The sequence below is a fragment of the Podarcis filfolensis genome, assembly GCF_964270895.1.
Source record: "Podarcis filfolensis genome assembly, chromosome: 4".
NCBI lineage: Eukaryota > Metazoa > Chordata > Lepidosauria > Squamata > Lacertidae > Podarcis > Podarcis filfolensis.
Window position 1 is genome coordinate 27,100,553 of NC_139607.1, and position 21,921 is coordinate 27,122,473.

The window sequence follows — 21,921 nt, forward strand, 5'->3', positions numbered from 1 at the left end:
GGAGGCCAGTGCCAAGCCTCCGGAGCCCAGGGTCCATGCAGTTCTGTGCAACCCTCCAGAGCCCGGCGCCAAGCCGCGCAGGGCTCCGGAAAGTTGCGCAGAGCTGCCTGCATTCTGAAGCCTTGGGCGCGCTGAAGAGCGTGCCCGGGCTTCGTACAGCTGGCTTCGACTCCCTAGGCTTGCGGACGGCAGGCTGTTCTGGGGGCTGGGGTCAGGGGAAGCTCGGGCTTCCCCCGCGCCAGCCCCGTGCCTGGGGGGAAAATAATTTTTTCTTCTTTATTTCCCCCCCCCAAAAAAAACTAGGTGCGTCCTATAGGGCAGTGCGTCCTATGGGGCGAAAAATACGGTAATATTTAAAAGTTAAGAATGTACAAGTATCAGTAAGTAATTTATGAGATCAACTCCGTGAGAACACAACCGTTAATGAGTTTACTCTGCAATGCTACCCAACTTTAAGGTAAAAGGTAAAGGGACCCCTGACCATTAGATCCAGTCGTGACCGAGTCTGGGGTTGCAGCACTCATCTCGCTTTATTGGCCGAGGGAGTCGGCGTTTATCCGCAGACAGCTTCCGGGTCATGTGGCCAGCATGACTCAAGCCACTTCTGGTGAACCAGAGCAGCGAACGGAAATGCCGTTTATCTTCCCGCTTGAGTGGTATCTATTTATCTACTTGCACTTTGACATGCTTTTGAACTTCTAGGTTGGCAGAAGCTGGGACCGAGCAACGGGAGCTCACCCCGCAGTGGGGATTCGAACCGCCGACCTTCTGATCGGCAACTCCTGGGCTCTGTGGATTAACCCACAGCGCCACCCGTGTCCCTGCTACCCAACTTATAAAGTCTTAATTGCACACCATTAAATAGGAAAATGGGGTGTGGGTGGCGTTGTGGGTTAAACCACAGAGCCTAGGGCTTGCCGATCAGAAGGTCAGCGGTTCGAATCCCCGCAACGGGGTGAGCTCCCGTTGCTCAGTCCCTGCTCCTGCCAACCTAGCAGTTTGAAAGCATGTCAAAAGTGCAAGTAGATAAATAGGTACCGCTCCGGCGGGAAGGTAAACAGCGTTTCCGTGCGCTGCTCTGGTTCGCCAGAAGCGGCTTAGTTATGCTGGCCACATGACCCGGAAGCTGTACGCCAGCTCCCTCGGCCAATAACGCGAGATGAGCGCTGCAACCCCAGAGTCGACCACGACTGGACCTAATGGTCAGGGGTCCCTTTACCTTTAAATAGGAAAATAATATCCCAGTCTATTTTGCTCTTTAAACAAAAAAACCTTGATTTCACCTGGATCTTGGTGTTGAAACCTCACAGTAAACACTTCTAGCAGAAGTTACTTGCTGCATTTCCCCCCCTATTGTTTTGCAACTATTCTTCATGCTGCGATAGTTCCAAGTCTATTAAAAGTATACATGTCAAGACATGTTTTGCCTTAAATACGAAACATTAACTACTCCAAGAGAAAACAGCCAAGTCCCTCCCATTCTCAGTACTTTTGACCTACATAACTCTTTCCCTACCCACTTGCATCAAATCATTAACGGGAAAGCACAGCCCTGTGCAAAATCACCAGTCAATTTCTTCTCCAGGAAATTTATTCCCTAAACTAATGCCAGATAATCCGAGCAATAAAAGAGCCTATTCAGAGCAGCACATCTGGAAGATGCAAGCAAATCAGGAAATCATTTTTAAGCGGCCATTCAAATGCCATTCTATTTATGCAAAAATACTAGCCAATCTGAATACTACAAGCATAACACAAACCTATTGATGACCCATTTGAAACACAGTTTATTTAAAACGCATTCTTTACACTTTTGAGAGTTTTAGAACTAAACAGCTGTAGACCTATGACCACATTGTTCTCACTAGGCAAACTACTTTAAAAAACCAGACTCATTCTACATAAGGTCAATGACTGCTTACATTTACAGTGGTACCTTGGGTTAAGTACTTAATTCGTTCCGGAGGTCCGTACTTAACCTGAAACTGTTCTTAACCTGAAGCACCACTTTAGCTAATGGGGCCTCCTGCTGCCGCTGTGCCACCGGAGCATGATTTCTGTTCTTATCCTGAAGCAAAGTTCTTAACCCAAGGTACTATTTCTGGGTTAGCGGAGTCTGTAACCTGAAGCGTATGTAACCGGAAGCGTATGTAACCTGAGGTACCACTGTACCTAGTAACAAACAAGCTTTCATCCAGAAAGGGGGGGGGAGGAGAATCCCAATCCAATAGGAGATTTTGATCACTCATCTAAATTAGAAAAATATGAAATGCTTCTTTTCAGGAGATTGTTTCAGCAAAATCCTTGGGGCTTACAAGCATTTTAAACCCTTAAGAGTCCAGGAGGGGTGGAAGAGTGAAGCAGAAAACTAAGATATCCCAAAGGATTCTCATAAGTACTATGACAAGTTAAACTCTCTCCCTACCCCAGTAACACCCCCCACACACAAGAAACTCGTATTAGCAGATTAATGCCAATTTAGTCCAATATAAACAGCGCCTCCCCGCCGCTTTCTTGGCCTAGAAATCCAAACGCAATCTTGTTAAGCGAAGTGCTGGTTACCCTGTGTGGTTTCAGTTATTTATCTAATGGCTCCTCCTCCAAACAACTTCCCCAGCTGTGCGAGCAGCTGGCGCCCTCGTTCCCCACTCCTGCAGCTTGCAGCAGGCCTGAACACTCAACTGCTCATTTAATTTTTAAAAAATAAATTAATTAAATTAGTTATCGCCGGCACCTCTCTCCCCCTCCCTCCTTACCGTCTCAGGGTCGTTCTCAAACACCTCCCGGGCTTCCTCTTTGTTGCAGAGCTCCTCCACACACTCTCGCTCCAGATGGCCTTGCTTGGTCTCTTCGAAAATCTGGTAGGCTCGGCGGTGCCTCTGCCGAAGGAACTGCGAAGCCTCCTCCCGGGTTCTGCGGAGCAGCATAGCTGGGGCCCCGAAAGGAAGCAGGGAAAGGAGCCATTAGCATTGGAAAATCACCACCCGCCCCCCCCCCCGCGATGGTATCAAAAGAGCGGAGCGTGCAAAGCTGCGCTGGGGTGTGGGGAGGCGCGCGCGCTCGCGCTCGGGGAACAATGGCCCCGCCGCGCACTTGGCAGCCGGAGGAGTCTGTGAAACTGTCATTGGGGGGGGGCGGGGAGAGTCCCGCTGCGGCTTTCCCTGTCCCCTCAGCTCACAGGGGGCTAGACCAGCTCCTCCACTGACGTCCCTCTGCCTGCCTCCAGCAACCAAAACAATGCCCAGCAGCAGCCAGGGCGCCCAAAGCGGCGCCACCGAGATTCACCTCACCGGGCCATAAACAATGACATCCCTGCGCCCCTTTGCCCTCTTGAGCGCGCGCGCGCTCTCTCTCTCGCTCCCCAAGAAACAATGCTTGGCCGGGGATGTGGGTGAGGGGGAGCAGAGAGAGTGTGTCACCACCCACCCTTTTTCTGGAAAATGGTAAAGTCAGCCCTTAAAGCCCAGCAGCAGAAGGTCTCCAAAAAGTGATGGGGCGGGGGGGAGGTTTGAGAACATAAACATTTGTTTTGTTTTGAGGCACCCTTGAAGTGAAAGGCAGGCAGGCAGGCAGGCTTGGCCGGGTGGCCCATTGGGTGCAACCGGCTCCTTGTGAGGAAAGGCGTTTGGGATGTCCTGACCTTGAGGGGCAATGGTTAGAGCAGTAAAAGGGCTAACATGTCTCTATATAATACTGTTCTTTCCCCAGTCCGGAGAAGCTGCATTGCTCGTGTGGAGACTTTGCTATATATCGATTAATAATCAAAGGAGGGGGGCTAATTAAAGAGTGGGGCGGGGGGTGGAGAGAGCAATAAAGCCGAAGTGAGATTTTTCTCTGCAAGGAGAAATTGCAAGAATGGCGGGTAAAAGAGGGGTGTTTTCTTTCTCCAGTGAGGGCGGGCGGGAGGAGGGAAAGGCGAAGCCCCCCGAAGTACTACTCACTCTGCGAGGAGTCTGTAGCCAGCAGGACTAGCAAGAGGGCAGCAGCTGGAGCCGGCGGCTGCTGCATGATGCGTCTGCTGCTGCTGCTGAGGCTGGGGCTGCGCCCTCCGAGTGGCGGAGAGGAGCAGGGCGGTCTGGTGCAGGAGGAGCGAGCGCAGCTACTGTTGGAAGGCAGCGCGAGCTCCGCCGAGCCCAGCGGGGGAGTCGCTTGTGCAGCTGAGCCAATCAATTGAGAAAGTTCGCGCTCAGGGCTTTGCAGCCACAGCGACACACCTCAGGCTTCGCGCGCCCTCGGTGCAGGGTCGCTGGAAAGAGGGGCAGAGAGAGGCGAGGCCCGGAGGGAATATGGCAGGACGAGCAGAGTGACCCGTGGGGTGGGGGCGGCGGAACATGCCCTCCGGTGCCACCGAACCAGTTTCCGTGTGCGCCCCAGGTTCCTTTACAGTTACGAAGTCACTTGCCCTCCGGCCTTCAGGTTTGTGCTTCGTTTGAGGTGACAACATTCGTACGTGGACAGCAATTTTGCGCGCGAAATAGCCCACGTAAGGATTATTATCGCATTTAAGTGGCAGTCGTTGCATATCCACAATGGTGTGCGTGCCTCATGGCGTGTGTGAGTGCAGGGATGCCAGACAACTTGAATAAAATATTGGGGGGGGGGGAATGTAAGCCCCAACCCGCATAATTGATCACATGACGTGGTGCATGCACGCTATTTGAATGGCAATGCCAATCAACTTTGGGGTGGGCAGCCCCCTCAAATATTATACTGGGGGTCGAAGGGACCTCAGCCCCTTGGAGTTGGCTCCTGTGTGTGGTAAAGATAAAGGGACCCCTGACTATTAGGTCTAGATGTGACCGACTCTGGGGTTGCGGCGCTCATCTTGCTTTATTGGCCGAGGGAGCCGGCGTACAGCTTCCGGGTCATGTGGCCAGCATGACTAAGCCGCTTCTGGCGAACCAGAGCAGCGCACGGAAACGCCGTTTACCTTCCCGCCGGAGCAGTACCTATTTATCTACTTGCACTTTGATGTGCTTTCAAACTGCTAGTTTGGCAGGAGCAGGGACCGAGCAACGGGAGCTCACCCCGTTGCGGGGATTCGAACTGCCAACCTTCTGATCGGCAAGTCCTAGGCTCTGTGTGTGTGGTAGTGGTATAGCAATATGTACATAGTCACTTGTAGACGGCCCATTTATTCAGCATTTATGCTTATTTGTTTGCAAGGAGGTTAGACGACGTTGGTCATTGAACGTTCATCCTGATTTGTTTTCAGGGAAGTTAGACGATGTTGCTTCAAAGCAAGTGTCCCCCTATGATTTCCCCGTGATTTTTTTCTGTCACTTTCCTTTTTTCAGCAAGTCCAGTTTTGAGGGAAGCGAGTTTATTCAAATCAACTTTAATTGCGCAACCTGAATAGCAACAGCCTAGCACTGCCCACAGATTGCACACTTTCATTCTAAGAACTTGCCATTGGTCATCACTTCCTCAGAGCATGTATGAAGGCTCCGCCCAAGACATTCTGTCGCCTGAGGCAAAGGACAAGACAGATGCATGCACACTCTACCTTCAAAGCACATTTGTCTCCTCAAAGAATTCTGGGCACTACCGTTTATGCCTCGCGAAGTTACTGTTCCCAGCAACCCTTAACAAACTACAATGCCCAGAATTATTTGAGGGTAGAAATGTCTTTCAAATGTGCTTTAAAAGTATGGCATGTATGCAGCCAGTCAGTGGCGTAGCGTGGGTTGACAGCACCCGGGGCAAGGCAAGTAATTTGCACCCCCTAACCCGTGGATTTGCGCCCCCTAACCCGTGGATTTGCGCCCCCTAACCCTAAGCCCCAGATGTTGCGCCCGGTGCGGCCGGCCCCCCCTGCACCCCCCACGCTACGCCACTGCAGCCAGTCTCACCCTCCCATTTCACGTATAGGTGCCCACTAGACTGATAGTTGAATCTTACTTTTACACTTGCAATGGAACAGCATCACTCATTCTTACTGTGGCAGAAAGGGTCGGTGTGTCTGGCAGTTAACCAGAAGGTTGGTGGTTCAAGCCCACCCAGGGGCGGCTGTGGGCAAGATTCCTTCATTGCAAGGAGTTGGGTTGGACTGGATGACCCTTGGGGTGCCTTCCAGCTCTACAATTCTATGATTCTTATGATCTCACCTGGGGACAGCAGATTAGTTTAAGGGATGCAGGGTGGTCTTATGGCACTCATAGCTCTGTCTTCCATTCGTACATGTTTTGAAGTGGTCCTGTGAGGGTTATTGTGGTGCCACACAAAATAATACTGTATTAGAACTATTTCATCACTTGTATAGCACTCCTCTAGGTAGTTTTTAAAACTTTCTATACCAACAAATGCTTAACTTGGCTTTATTATATCTGAGTGATGAAGGGAGTGCATTTTGTAGCCTGGCAAGCATCACTTCTGAAAGTTTGTAACATTCCTGGAAGAAAAAGCCTATTGTTTAATGTAATGTACATACTAGCTGAGGCAGTTTTTAAATTTGATTTATTAAAGGAGAGGAAAATCCATTTTGACAAACATGACGTAAAAATTCCCTTCAATGGAATGTTACTTACAAATGGAGTGAAGGAGCTGTTTGCATGGTCCACTGCAATAATGTGATATGGGTAAATGGATTGTTTGCTTCTTATTCATGCTTTGGGGAAGGGGAATGAAGTGCCCTCCTCTGTCCCTTTAGTGATATTTCACCTATGAGCAGATCTACTTAACTGCAAGGGCATCTCAGTGCTATGCAGCTGCAGTTCTGTAGGAACTCATTGGGACTTGCTTCTAAGTAAACATGCATAGGATTGGGCTACATGCCTGCTTCAGAGTTGTCTTGGCTGTGCTTCCTTCAGTTTATCAAGTCTCTGTAGCTGGTTCAGGCTTGTACTAGGTCAGCCAGAAAGCAAACCAATAAGAATTATGCATCAGTACATATCATTGCTGGCATGCAACACATTTTATAGGAGGAAGGGTTTTTTGAGCAGAAGAAAAATATTAGACTTACTTACAGTAACTGCAAATTGGGTACTGGTAATTTGAGAGAACACAGCGCAGTCTGGGAATGTGTCAAAATATGCCTTAGAAACATTCCGATCTGGAACTTGCCACTTTAGTTTTCTAATCGTATTTTCCACCCAGGTGCCAGGAAGTACAGCATGGTTCTGAAAGACAGGAAATGCTGGACTGTTTTGTCCCCACAATGTGTGCCTTAGTTAATTCTCAGTGTGATTTCCTTTAATTGGAGGTCATATTTGACACATGAAATTAGCTTTTAAAATCAGCCAGGACTTGTGCATCCAGTTCAGGAGAGGTTTACAATGCTTAAAAGGAAGCTGTTCTGAATTTAAAAGGGTTCTTTAAGTTCCTGCAAAATGTTCCTCTGGCTGCAACTTCACCCGACTCTTTTTAAAACCTTGAAAAAAAATTACCTCCTTTTGCTTTTATGCATAGTTACATGGGAGTAACATGTGACATTGACACATAATGAATTCTCAAAATGCTCTCTCAATACCAAGAAGTTCCAGAGGGGTAGTTATGTTTGTCTGTTGCAGCAAAAATGACGAGTGTGTCCCGTGTTAGCCTTAAAGTCTAACTATTTCATAATGGCAAAAAGTTATTATTATAGCATAGTCATATGGATGCATGTTTTAGCTCCTGTGAAGGATCCTAAACCTCTTGGAAGTATGTACAGGGATACATGTATGTGTTGGACATGCATGTGGGTTAAAATGTATGCTTTGTAACAAAGGCAGTTTTTCGCAATGTACTGTACACCGCAGCCCATAAATATTTCAATTATGCCAATAAAGGTTGGCTGAATGCAGTGGTGTAGCGTGGGTTGTCAGCACCCGGGGCAAGGCAAGTAATTTGCGCCCCCTAACCCGTGGATTTGCGCCCCCTAACCCATGGATTTGCCCTAACCCCAGATGTTGCGCCCGGTGCGGCCGGCACCCCCTGCACCCCCCACGCTACGCCACTGGCTGAATGAATAATATTTCATTTTAAGAAGAGTTAGGAGTGTTTCATAAGGTTTTTATCAATATTATTGGGTGGCTTTGAGTTCTTCTAGCGTGATGAGTGGAATTCACAAAGTTGTATCCACTCTCTTCACATCCTTTATCATTGTATCAATTTTCACCATACTGTAGCCTACTTAGTCATCTTTTTTTCTAAACTTCGTAGGGAAGGTGTCCCAACCTATGGCTATTTTAATAGATCCTTTATTTCTCTTTCGCAGCAACTAAATGAGGCAACTAGAATCCTGCAAAGACCTCCACATTTGTAAGTACCATATATTTTTCTATATCACCTGTGGTTTTCTTCTCCATATTAACTTCTAAAACTAGATTTGCTTTTATTGATGACACACGGCACGTTGGCCTAGTTCTGACATACTGGGAAACCATAACTTTCCCCTCTGTCAGGAGTGGAGAGCCTTTTTCAACCCAAAGACTGCATTCCATAATGAACAGCTTTCCAGGGGCCAGAAGATTAGCAGAAGAAAAGGGGGAAAGAAGATTCAGGGACAACACGTGAGTGGAACAGTGGATATGATTCTAAGGCTGTGTACATCCAGCACACTCCCATGGCTGGTTTGGGAAGTGGTTGTACACATAAGGTTAAGCACAATCCACAACTATCCTGCATCTATCATGTTGTTTCTTACAAAATTCTGTGTTTTGACGTGTTTCCCCCCAAGCCAGCTTCAATTCGGAATTGAGAAAAAGAATGGCAAACCTACATTTTAAGTCAGCGATGCATGCATTATTGCAGTATACACAGTACATATATAGTACAATGCTTGTACTATAGGTTACCTTATGGACACTCAAAAGTCAGAGGTTTCCTGTTTCCACACATGCACTTCTTTATAAAGCAAAAGACATTATCACATTTCAAGGACGCATTTTAGCCAGGCAAAAGCACTTAAGGAGGGTGAAAAGCATGGATAGTAAGGAGTGTGGCCCTGGGAGAGTCTTTAGGGCCTGACAGAGGATGGCATTTGCCCCCAGTCCCGAGGTTTTCCACCCCTGCCCTACATGAGAAAGTTGCAGTGAGCCTTAGCCTGGATAGGGAGGCTGTGAAGGTTGCATTTGGCTACCGAGCCTGAGGTTCCCTGTTGTTGTTTAGTCATTTAGTCGTGTCCGACTCTTCGTGACCCCATGCACCAGAGCACGCCAGGCACTCCTGTCTTCTACTGCCTCCCACAGTTTGGTCAAACTCATGCTGGTAGCTTTGAGAACACTGTCCAACCATCTCGTCCTCTGTCATCCCCTTCTCCTTGTGCCCTCCATCTTTCCCAACATCAGGGTCTTTTCCAGGGAGTCTTCTCTTCTCATGAGGTGGCCAAAGTCTTGGAGCCTCAGCTTCACGATCTGTCCCTTCCAGTGAGCACTCAGGGCTGATTTCCTTAAGAATGGATATGTTTGATCTTCTTGCAGTCCATGAGACTCTCAAGAGTCTCCTCCAGCACCATAATTCAAAAGCATCAATTCTTCGGCAGCCAGCCTTCTTTATGGTCCAGCTACCTTTGGTTTAAACTAGCCAGGCTCTGAAACCATGGTTTGATCATAGGTTGTTCTCAGAAACCTAGCTGTCTCTCAGTCTTCCCTACTGATTGTGTCACATAGTACGTACAAGCAAGGAGGTGGAGATTTCCAGGCAAAGGACCATTGCAGAGCTTTTGTTATATCCTTCATCATTCATTCTTCTTTGTCAGGTAGAACCATAGTAATATGTCAGTTCACATTAACGGTAAGGAAGTAAAAACAAAAAAAATTTTTTTCCTTCCAGTAGCACCTTAAAGACCAACTAAGTTAGTTCTTGGTATGAGCTTTCGTGTGCATGCACACTTCTTCAGATACACTGAAACAGAAGTTGCCAGATCCTTCTATATAGTGAGAAGGTGGGGAGGGGTATTACTCAGAAGGGTGGTGGGAATGGGTGGTTGGCAGATAGCTGAGATGAGCCTGTTGACGACTCTTAACGACTGCAATAGGTCTTACAGGAAAAAGCAAGGGGTGAGAAGGTGAAAAATGGCTTTGTCATGTATAATGAGATAAGAATCCAATGTCTTTGTTCAGACCAGGTCTCTCCATGGTTTTAAGTTTGGTAATGAGTTGCAATTCAGCAGCTTCTCTTTCCAGTCTATTTCTGAAATTCCTTTGTAGTAATACAGCTACTTTGATATCTTGTATAGAATGTCCTGGGAGATTGAAGTGTTCTCCTACTGGTTTCTCTGTCTTGTGATTCTTGATGTCCGATTTATGTCCGTTTATTCTTTGGCGTAAGGTTTGGCCTGTTTGTCCAATATAGAGAGCTGAGGGACACTGTTGGCATTTGATGGCATATACAATGTTAGACGATGAGCAATTAAATAAGGAAGTAAGGTAGATAGTCACAGAAGCTGTTCCTCATTCCTGAAATTCCCTGCCGGGAGGGACCCATCAAAATGTCTTCCAGAAACAACGTAAAGCCCTCTTTTTGAAACTGAAATGGGCATTGGGTGACCAGGGACAGATTAGATAACATGGGACTTAATCAATATAAATTGGGAGCTTTGTTAAGACCGCATTGTTTACCCCTCAGAGCCGTTTGGGAAATAATGGCTAGAAATGGGGCATTTGTAATGAATGCTTGTCTTTTTGCTTCCGTAAAAGAACAAAATGGGACGGGGGGGGTGACAATAGAAGTTGGAGATGTTATGACTGTTGTTCTTCCACTTTGTTTAATTTTGTGGGTTTCTATAAAAGCACATTGTGGGGCTTATCAGTGAGAATTATGTTTGTTATCAGCTGCAGATGGGAAGGGAGCATAGCACATGGCATTTATCCTTGTTGAACAAGGACTTTTACAAGAAACATTGTGAAATTGTTGCATTAGATTCAAAAGGCAATTAGGCCTTGTGTTTTTCCTGTAGTAATAAAATAACGTGCTCAGACCAAATTGAAGAAAGTGGAATGTTGGCTAAGTAAGCCATTTTTGTCCAGTTTTTTCTGAAGTGACCTTACCAGCACATAGGTTTGTTTTTTAAAAAAACAACAAGCAATTTGCTCAGCTAAAAACAGAACTAATGAGATAATTTGTGGCATATCTCTTGCAACCAAACTTCATGCTCCGCATTGCTTTAATTTGCTGTCGCAGGTAAGAGGAATTTAGGCTTCATTTAAAGGTCATGAGCAGCCTTTCTGAGTGTAGAGTAAGGTAAAGGTAAAGGGACCCCTGACCATTAGGTCCAGTCGTGGCCGACTCTGGGGTTGTGGCACTCATCTCGCTTTATTGGCCGAGGGAGCCGGTGTACAGCTTCTGGATCATGTGGCCAGCATGACTAAGCCGCTTCTGGTGAACCACAGCAACGCACGGAAACGCTGTTAACCTTCCCGCCAGAGCGGTACCTATTTATCTACTTGCACTTTGACGTGCTTTCAAACTGCTACGTTGGCAGGAGCAGGGACCGAGCAACAGGAGCTCACCCCGTTGCGAGGATTCGAACCGCCAACCTTCTTGTTATGTACTGAAGTTCTCACCCTGGGCCAGCAGGGGGATACTGTAGATAGTTATGCAAATGAAGGATCGAAAGTGACGTTCAGTGATTGGCTAGTTACAGAAAATGGTTACTGTTGCATTCTAGTGGAGCTCTATATAAGCAGGCTGACTGAGCTCCTCAGTTCAGTTCTGTTCCAGCTTACAAATAAAGAGCTGCTTTGGAAGAATCGCTGTGTCGTCTGATATGTTCGCCCACAACTTAACACTTCTGATCAGCAAGTCCTAGGCTCTGTGGTTTAACTCACAGCGCCACCCGCGTCCCTCTGAGTGTGGAATTGAGGCTAAATTTCTATTCCTGTTTACCTGGAAATAAGCCTCCACGAGCACAGTGAAACTTACTTCTAAATAGACATGTGGAGGATCACACTGCTATATAAAACAAGGCAAGTGATGCAGAATAGCATTGTGAACTCCCTCTTCATGCAAATTTTCCAGGATGACTTTTTTTTAGGAAAAATGGTTCCCTTTCCACACACATAGACTCAAAGAAAGAAATGTGTAGAATGCAGGTGTGATTAATCTTACTTTTTATTTTGTAATAATAGTGGATCTTGACTGTTTTCACACACTAGCAACACATCCTGTAGAATTCTATCCATTATATTTTATCTGCACAATCAGCATGAATTTCAGGAACCAAAAAGTCGTACTGACAAATAGGACCTTTGAGCCGTCTAGCCCAGAAATGGCAACTTGACATTCCGTTTGGGTGACTGTAACTCTGGTTTTCTATACAACTTGCTCAGAACTAGTTTTTATTTTGTCATATCTGCACCTAACTGCTGTTGAAAACAACAAAAAATATTGTAGCAACATAAAGGTGAACCAATTTACTATTGCATACATAATAATAATAATAATTTAACAATAATTTTAATATTTATGTCCCTGCCCATCTGGCTGTGTTTTCCCAAGGACTGGAGTCCTTTTCATCAGTTGTTGGTTATGCCTTCTATCATGGGACAGAATCTTTCAAAAGCTGTTTCTTGTGAAAGAAGAACTAGTTGAGGTTTTGTTTTTGACATATTCTCACTTCCCCATAGCAGAAGGAAGGATTAACATTGCCAGCTGAGGGTTTCTAGTTTTCTTTTACTTGAAAGGACCTAGACAAGTTCTCTGTTTTCCCGTTATTAACCACGGGACATTTTGTGCAGTGCTTTTTGCCTATAAAGAGATAATCTCCAGTGGTTGATTTATAAGAAGAGACTGTGCTGAGGTTGGGCCGGTATACCTGGAAGCTCTGCCTCCTAGAGGTGAACTGAAGATTGTGCTTCCTTTTTAGCATGATGGCTCCACTCCATTGCAAACAAACTATTGCTGGAAGAAGCCACTTCAGTAAAGAAAGCGAAGGGACAATGCATTATCACCAGGCTTTCGCTTGTCAGCCACTAAAGCATCTGTGTGGTTGTTCCTCAGGCCTTTTGCTTTTGAGTTGAGAGATCTAACATGTACCATCTCTCTGTCTGTCTCCTGAACATATAAATGTGCCACCTATATCTGTTGGTTCATGTAACTGTCATTAGAAATTCAGCTTCTACATTTATGAAAATCATGTTATTTAAAGCCAGCACAACCTGTGATCTAGCAAGTTAAACACAGTCCACTAGGCATGTGTGGTGGTCCTTTGGGTGATCATTATTTTTTTCTGACCTAACTGGGGCCGTGGGTGGCGCTGTGGTCTAAACCACAGAGCCTAGGGCTTGCCGATCAAAAGGTCGGTGGTTCGAATCCCTGCGACGGGGTGAGCTCCCGTTGTTCGGTCCCAGCTCCTGCCCACCTAGCAGTTTGAAAGCATGTCAACATGCAAGTAGATTAAATAGGTACCGCTCCGGCGGGAAGGTAAATGGCGATTCCGTGCGCTGCTCTGGTTCACCAGAAGTGGCTTAGTCATGCTGGCCACATGATCCGAAAGCTGTCTGTGGACAAATGCTGGCTCCCTTGGCCTATAGAACAAGATGAGTGCGTAACCCCAGAGTCGTTCACGACTGGACCTAGCGGTCAGGAGTACCTTTACCTAACTGGGGCCACAAAAGCAGAGGAGACGTGAACTGCTCTATGATCCTCAGATGAAGGGTGGTATAGAAATTCAATAAATAATAAATAATAATAACTGGCAACCCACAATTTATGTTGGGGCTTGGGGCAGTGTTTGAGCTGTGCTATGTGATGCGACCACATTCTAGGGCTGGGCAATATATCAAGATAGTGTCCAAAACCAGTTTGAAGTCCATATCGTGCTATCGGTTTCATAATTTTAAACCTGGCAATATATTGTGAATCATGGTGTGTGGGTATGTGTGGGCTATGCAAAAATCAATGTGGGGAAAACCGTGAAGCCAGCCAACACTTCTCTGAATTTCTGCATATCACAAGAACAGGTGCCGGCAAAAATCTTGATGCAGGAAGAACCGTGAAGCCAGCCAAGGCCTCTACATAGCTCCGTCCTTATTTCAGACATTGTGATACACACAGCAGCTTTTTGCAATTTGCCCCCTATTTCCTTTTGTCAAGATTCTGCAATGATTATATCCTGCACTACCAATATTTAAATATCTGCATGTCAGCTTTGAGCCATAGGCAGCCACAGAGCGGGAGCTGAGGGGCAAAAAACAGGAGGCCAAGCCAAGGAGAGGCCATTGGTAGTGAGTACGCCAGAGCCTTTGTAGGTCTTCCTGCTGAGGACAGCTAATGGCCAGCATTTGTGGGCAAAGTCCCTTTATCTTTTTACCACCCAGGGAAGGTCTTCAATCTGGCGCCCAGGTGGCTTATTACGTGAGACAGCTGTGAGCTGTGACTTGTCAAGGAGCTGTCAGACATGGAATGTCCAGAGGGAGGAATTTCCTCTTTATTGCCGAAAGTACACTTGCAAGTTAGGAAAAGGCATGTCCATCAGCACCTGATGAGATAGTTGCCGCAACAGTTCTACTTCTGATATCATGTATCCATATCTGAGTTTCAGTTTATCAGAGTCACATGCATGTCCAACTCAGTGTGTCAATTTGGGTCTTGTTTTTATTTTAGTTTAAGGATAGACTTGTCGGTCTCCTTTTCATCATGGTTTTGTCACACTATAATTTTCTGTCTTAGGATGTCATCAGCAAATGATTCTCTTGACTGAAAATGTGTGTGGGCATGTTGCTTGTGTTACTCATATATCCAGTTTGCTTTTTTAACTAGTCCGTCAGTTGTACACAGAGCATCAGTTCCAAAGCACGGCAGAAAATTGCCTGTAGGGGCCATTCACAAACACCCATTGTAGAAACAGCTCGATAGATTGCTGTTGCTGCACAAGCTAGCTTTCATGATGCAATTATTTCCTCTTTGTTCCCCCCACACATTTTTTCCATACTACTACAACTATGGCTAATAATTTTATTATTTATACCCCGTCCATCTGGCTGGGTTTCCCCAGCCACTCTGGGTGGCTCACAGCATATATCAGAACATACTAAAACATGAAACTTTAAAAACTTCCTGATATAGGGCTGCCTTCAGATGTCTTCTAAAAGTCAGATAATTGTTTATTTCCTTGACATCTGAAAGGAGGGAGATCCACAGGGAGGGTGCCACTACCAAGAAGGCCTTCTGCCTGGTTCCCTGTAATCTCGCTTCTCGCAGTGAGGGAACCAGCAGAAGACCCTTAGAAGAGGACCTCAGTGTCCAGGCTGAACAATAATTCTTATTAAATTCAGTGGTTTCTGAGTGAACAATTTCAGGACTGGGCTGTTAGAACAAGTATGATGGTGGAAGTTGTTTCACAATTGTGAAAACATCTGGATAAATATTTTTGAGTACTGTGCTGAATACATGGATTTATAATTCTACAAGAGTAGCAAGAACACACTTCATTTGATTATTTTGTGAACAAAAATAAATCCACTCTCCTGGGATATATAAGCTTCATGCAAATGTGTAAAGCCATAAAGGCATCTTTCTCAAACAAACCTGAATATTTTCTGATACATTTGACTTTTCCAATTATAAGTTTTAATGAAAGAGGAAAATGCCTTAAGGTTGCAGTTCTATGGGGTCTGTGTTTATAGGATTGCCATTTCCTCTTTCATTTCACTTACCTAGGAGTAAGCCTATTGGACACAGTGGAATCTCTGAATAGAGGTGTGTAGGATTTCACTATACTTTGGTTGTATCTTGTTTTGCAGTTCGGTGTAAGATGATATCCATTCTATTTACACTTTAAAAAACCCTGTAAATGGATACTGGAGCCCAGAGCTAGGCATGGGAAGGAGTAATAGATACAGTTTTTACATTTATGGGAATGTATTAGAAACAATTCGCCCCAGCACCATCTGTTTATCATAATTCGTGTCCATGCAAGTGTTCTCAAAACACATCCACTCCCATGTGTTACTGGAACTGCTACAGAACCAACAAACCTGAGGAGAAAGCCAACTCTTTCAACATCTCATTCACGATATGACAAATAATAAAACACCCTTATAAACTTTTGAAGTCTCACAGCCAACCTACCAAGTCAAGTCCAGCTTGACAGCAGGTTTTTAATGGCTTAAGGCCAACCAATAGGATGAACAGGTTTAAATAATTTGCTTCAAGAATTTGTTATTTGTTTGCAGTGTTAAAATTCAATGAAGCGGGGCTTATTTATACTATAGAGTCAGTACATCACTTAGAGAACCGTCTGTACTCAGAATGGGCAGCAAAGTTAGACATAAATCTAGATATTTACAGACCAGGAGCTCAATACAAAATGAGCCTCGTGTTAGATTTAAAAAAATCATTTGATTACTCTGCACACCACATTTCCCCATAAGTACTGGGTGGTTTCCCACCATGGTCTGAACAATTCATGTATTCAATAAATGATTTCCACATACAGTTGTACCTTGGATCCTGAATACCTTGGTACTCGGAAGTTTTGGCTCCTGAATGCCACAAACCCAGACGTGAGTTTGCGAGCATTTGTTGGAACCCGAACATTTTGGAAGTCGAATGGACTTCTGGAACGGATTCCGTTTGACTTCCAAGGTACGACTGTATTATAAAAGGAACAGGGGTTATGCTTACCCGTAGCCACTCTGACCTGACATGTCAATTTATCTGCCAATGCCATTGACCACACCCTGATGTACAAGGAATCAAAGTTAAGCCCAACCCCAGTTTTCCAACATCCAGCAAATTCCATATGTGCAGCGGTCAATAGAAAGGCTAAGATGTCATCATTAGGATAATCTTGAGTGGGTAAGATTTGAAGCCCCAGCAGCACGAGACATTTCAATTGTTTTGTTATATATAAAGCTCAGTGCTATTTTTCTAGAAAAGGAGGCGCTGGAACTCGCCACAAATGCCTCCCTTGTTCTCTTACAATGGCAATGGCGCCCACCTGAGAGGTGCCGGAACTGTGTTCTGGTGAATTCCTACTGGAAAAAAGCCCTGATCAAGCTTATTTCTTTGAAACAGTGCTCCAGAAATGTTTGAAGGTGTCACAAAACCACCACATATGAGGATATGTACCTTTGACTGCATACCGCCTGCAACAATTAAGGCTGACATCTTCAGATATCCAGAATAGCCTCACCAGTTATAGTGCCACCAATGCAGCAATTTTGTCTGATTTTTGCAGAAATTGTCTCTTTTTTATGGTCTCTTAGACCATAAAGCAGACCATTTTTCGTTTGGTATTTGCCACTCCCAGGTCCTTTTCCCACGGCATTTTTGTGTACAATACGTTGCCGTATTCTAGATTTAATAGTGCTTTATAAATTGAGGAAGATAAGGCCTTAGAGGACAGAGAGATGTGAACAAAGATATGCTCTATTGCCGTGAGACTCTTGCTTGCCTGAGTGGAAATATCTGGGTTTAGCAGGAATCTTAGCAACTGATTGAAATGGTACCATGACCATTTAAGATTTGGTATGCCGGTAATGAATTGTTCTTTTCACAATGGAGTACCATTTGTGTAGAAGTCTTTTAACTGATAAAATTCCACCTGTTCCCAAGCCATTCCAATCTAGGCATTGTCTTGCTTCTTTAAAATAGTACTTTTGCTTTGTTAACTTTGTTATTGGTTGGCTGGTGTTGTTGGTTGTTGTTTTTTTTAATTATCATTATAATTAAACTTCATGCTTGTTCTAACTCTATTTTTTGTAACCCATCCTGGGACAATTCAGTAAAGAGGAGGGCTGTAAGTACAGAGTATATATAAATAAAATTCATGCCACAGGGTCCCTCTACCCTGTCAAAGTTTTGTGTGATGGATTCAAGTGTAAACTGGAATTTTAGGTTTGCAAAATTAAAGTGATGAAAGGGCTCTGTTGTCCTAGCAAAAGAAATCCACTTAAAAACAACAACATACATTTCAGCTCAGAAAGTGACAGCAAAATGCCCTGAAAGATGTGGAATGAATGAATAACAGTAAGACATGTAAATACAGTGGTACCTCGGGTTAAGTACTTAATTTGTTCCGGAGGTCTGTTCTTAACCTGAAACTGTTCTTAACCTGAAGCACCACTTTAGCTAATGGGGCCTCCTGCTGCCGCCTCACCGCCAGAGCACGATTTCTGTTCTCATCCTGAAGCAAAGTTCTTAACCTGAGGTAATATTTCTGGGTTAGCGGAGTCTGTAACCTGAAGCGTATGTAACCTGAAGCATATGTAACCTGAGGTACCACTGTACTTCAAAAGTAAATCAGGATAAATCCAGAATGAATGCTCTTTGTCATACAACTGCCACATAAACAAATCAGAATGATACTCAATAAGGACCATATGTTAGATAACCACCTGCCCTGAATGCTTTTGTTGAGATTCTTGCATTGTACTAGAATACCCTCAGGATTCCTTCCATCTATACAGTTCTGTGATTCTATGATTAACAGGCAAGTGTCCTTTTCATTTACAACCTGTGACTCATCATGCCCACACCTGACCAACTCCCACAACTGACCCAACACCTCTTGTGCCCTGCCATGGGATTGATAGCACCCCAACTAGGCCACAAGGGTCAGGGGTTTATCAGGTCTTGGCAAGTCACCAATCATCACTGGGTGGTGTGTGTTGTGTGTGTGTGTGTTTTGTTTGATGAGTCACATGTTGCGCAAGCCTGGCTTGCACACATATCTATGCACCTGCACTGATAAATGATAAACTGTTCCCATAATAGCAAATTGAAAGAAGATGCAGTTGACTTATCCACACATACAACCCAGTGCTAATTCATCTGTGCTCCAGAAGTCTACAAGTAGAGGGTCTTTTCACATTATGTAAAAGTATGGTGTGAAGTACCTGTTTACAGGTGAGTAAATGCTGCTGTTTCTGTAAGCATAGTGACTTGGCAAGGAAAAGCCATTCTAGTTCAGTGGCTGTAGCTGTCCCCGAGTAATTAATTCAAACTAATGTTTGCATACATAGCTGTGTACCTGAGTACATAGAAAATATCAGTGATGTGGTAAGCAATTTCTTAGGTACAAGATTCCCAACATGATTCGAACACTAAAGAGTTTGTTAGCTGGGGAGATGCCTTAAAAATAAACAAACAGTATTACAATTATTCTGAAAGTCTCTACAAGTTTAAAATAAAATACTTTATGTGGAGCATGAAAAGGCACATTCGACTCTACCTTGTACTGATAGCTAACGCACCAGGGAAGGTGATTAATTAGTTCCTTGGGTGGTCCAAATAAAACTAGAGTTCACATCAACTGTTGTTATGCAAAACTCCAAGTATTCTATGTATAAGTATTTGATTAGATGAGTAAAGCACCAAAATGTGAACATAATTTTGGCATTTTAAAAAAATGAGAAAGGAACACCGCTTCCAATTACATTCCTTTGTTTCCCTCCTTGTCCAAGAACTTCATTTGTGAGGGAAACAACATTGCACAACATTCCACATTATTTCAAGTGTGATTGTTCCCAGGAGAAATCCTTCCAGGCATTTAAAGTATATCTCATGCATCATGACTAGATGTTAGCTGCTGATAAATAGTTGCAGAAAATGCTGTCAGGACAAATATCCATTGAAGTATTAAACAGGATTTACTGGCAATCCATCTCTTGGGCCAAAAATGCCTGTGTGTATGGATTTTAGAAATGCAACAAGAGCTAAAGCTACTAGCCAACTCTTCCTCACTGGAAAAACCTGAGGAAGCAATGATAAGACTGTTGTCTGCCCAAAGTTGGCCTCTTTGCTAGAGGAATGTGTATTCGTTTCTATTCCTGGGCAATTCAGGTGTTAATTGTGTTGCCATAGTATCAGCAGCACATTCAACTTATACAGAAGACTCAACTTTGTGTGCATTTAGATTGCAACTTGGCTGAAAAAATAAATACATAAAAAGGGTGCAGAAGTGTGGGGCTAAGTTGAAAGGGGATAGGAGAGAGGGAAAATAACTTTTTTTTTAAAAAAGGGAGTGATAAGCAGCCTAATGCACTGTTGTTGAAATTGTGGATTGGAATCCCTGCAACCGGGTCCATCAGTAAATCATTCACCACCTCCTCCCATTGCCTCCTCCCTGGAAGAGCATTCAGAAGTGCAGGGAGAGTCTGTAGTGGCCTTGGGAGAGCACAGTAAGTGCTGCACTGTGCTTTTTACAGTTTTAATTTTGGCTTTAAATGCTATCCCAAGAACCTAACCCCCAACATAAGTTGAGAGTCAAATGTGCTATTAAGGAACCTGTAATGGTACAGTCCAGTTTCCCCTTTGAAATTTGCCGCAAGTGGTTTAGCCACAATGAGAATGGCGTACATTTGTTCCACCTCTGCGTGCATATTGGACTACAGGAGCTCTTAACTGTTTTCTTACATCATCTGTTTGATGAGCACTTAATTGAAAACCTCAATCAGCAAATACAGTACAATGGTACCTTGGGTTACATACGCTTCAGGTTACAGATGCTTCAGGTTACAGACCTCGCTGACCCAGAAATAGTACCTCGGGTTAAGAACTTTGCTTCAGGATGAGAACAGAAATTGCGCGGCAGCAGCGGGAGGCCCCATTAGCTAAAGTGGTGCTTCAGGTTAAGAACAGTTTCAGGTTAAGAACGGACCTCCGGAACAAATTAAGTACTTAACCCAAGGTACCACTGTATATTTTTTAAAATACAATTAATTCTCATGGGACCTACCAAAGGAATTTATGTTTATCAGTTTGCAGATGCTCACTTTCTTTGCACACATGTGGTGCCATGGCACATCATTTGAAATAGCTACTCAAAGGAGGAACAACCCATGAAATCCCACTCAGCACATTCAGTGCTTGGCCATGACTAATGATGTATAGATCCCAGCCACAAGCTTTACAATTATTTCATGCGATTGGAAAAAGAGAAGAAGAGTTTGGATTTGATATCCCGCTTTATCATTACCCTAAGGTGTCTCAAAGCAGCTAACATTCTCCTTTCCCTTCTTCCCCCACAACAAACACTCTGTGAGGGGAGTGAGGCTGAGAGACTTCAGAGAAGTGTGACTAGCCCAAGCAGCTGCATGTGGAGGAGCAGAGACACGAACCCGGTTCACCAGATTACGAGTCCACCACTCTTAACCACTACACCACACTGGCTCTCTGCAGCCAGAAACCTCTTCAGCCCATTTTGGGCTGCTCTCATTCCAAAGATTGACTTAAAGTTGTGTCAAAGATGTGTGGCCAATATTTTATTTCCTGAGAAATAAAAATAGTTTTGAAATTTAGAAGACGTTTGTAAGTTCTTCTCTTTGGTAACTTTGGAAAAATTAGCTGTTATCTAATAGGAGATTCTACTTGATAGATGACTGTTTTTAATAATAATGACAACTGACATTGAAATCCCATACATAATTTGCTCAGAACCGAGTCCCATTCGGTTCAGTTGAACCTACTCCCAGGGAGTCAGCATTATTGCAAACAGTGGGACTTACTTCCAAGTAAACATGCATAGGATTGTATTGTATTGCACAACTGTAATTCTGTGCACACTTCTATGAATGTAAGCTCCATTGAACATAGTCGGGCTTACTTCTGAGTAAATATGCATGGTATTGCGCTCCACAAGAATTTGATTATTGCTTTCTGGTAAGAAACTTTATAGTTTCAAGGACACTGATTCAGTCCTAGCTACTGAAAGATGAATTGTGTTGTTTGGTTTTGGTTTAACACTACCATGCTATGAAGTTTGTAAACTTGATTGCAACCAGGATATCGATTTCTAAGTTATAAAATGCTGCTGCTGTCAATTTTGCCAAATTCTCCAGTTCTTGAAATTAGTTTATCGAAGCACATTCTATGTGCTGTTAAACATCTCCACATGTCCTATTTCGTTTATAAGAACATATCATAGGTATCTTGCAATGTTTTCACAGTAAATTCTGAATCGTGCAAATACTGCTTTTTCAGAGCCAGTTTCTACTATAATCTAGGTGGAACCTTAAGATATTCTGTTTGACCAATATATGCAATGCATACTAAGGT

The 21,921-nt window shown here is 44.2% G+C and overlaps 1 protein-coding gene and 1 long non-coding RNA gene across 2 annotated transcripts in view; one reads left to right on the forward strand and one right to left on the reverse strand.

The window, feature by feature from the left end:
* GAS6 (growth arrest specific 6) overlaps nt 1-4,075 on the reverse strand; it is a 49,517-nt gene extending 45,442 nt beyond the window's left edge. Inside the window, exons 1-2 of the mRNA XM_083610691.1 lie at nt 3,942-4,075; nt 2,757-2,929 (exon numbers count right to left, since the gene is read on the reverse strand). Coding sequence (XP_083466817.1) covers nt 2,757-2,929; nt 3,942-4,008 — 240 coding nt within the window. The 5' untranslated portion in view covers nt 4,009-4,075. The remainder of the gene's footprint in view (nt 1-2,756; nt 2,930-3,941) is intronic.
* Nucleotides 4,076-4,235: 160 nt separating this feature from the next.
* LOC310761273 overlaps nt 4,236-21,921 on the forward strand; it is a 65,709-nt gene continuing 48,023 nt past the window's right edge. The window contains exons 1-2 of the long non-coding RNA XR_014547296.1: nt 4,236-4,483; nt 8,195-8,238. This is a non-coding gene — a long non-coding RNA (uncharacterized lncRNA). The remainder of the gene's footprint in view (nt 4,484-8,194; nt 8,239-21,921) is intronic.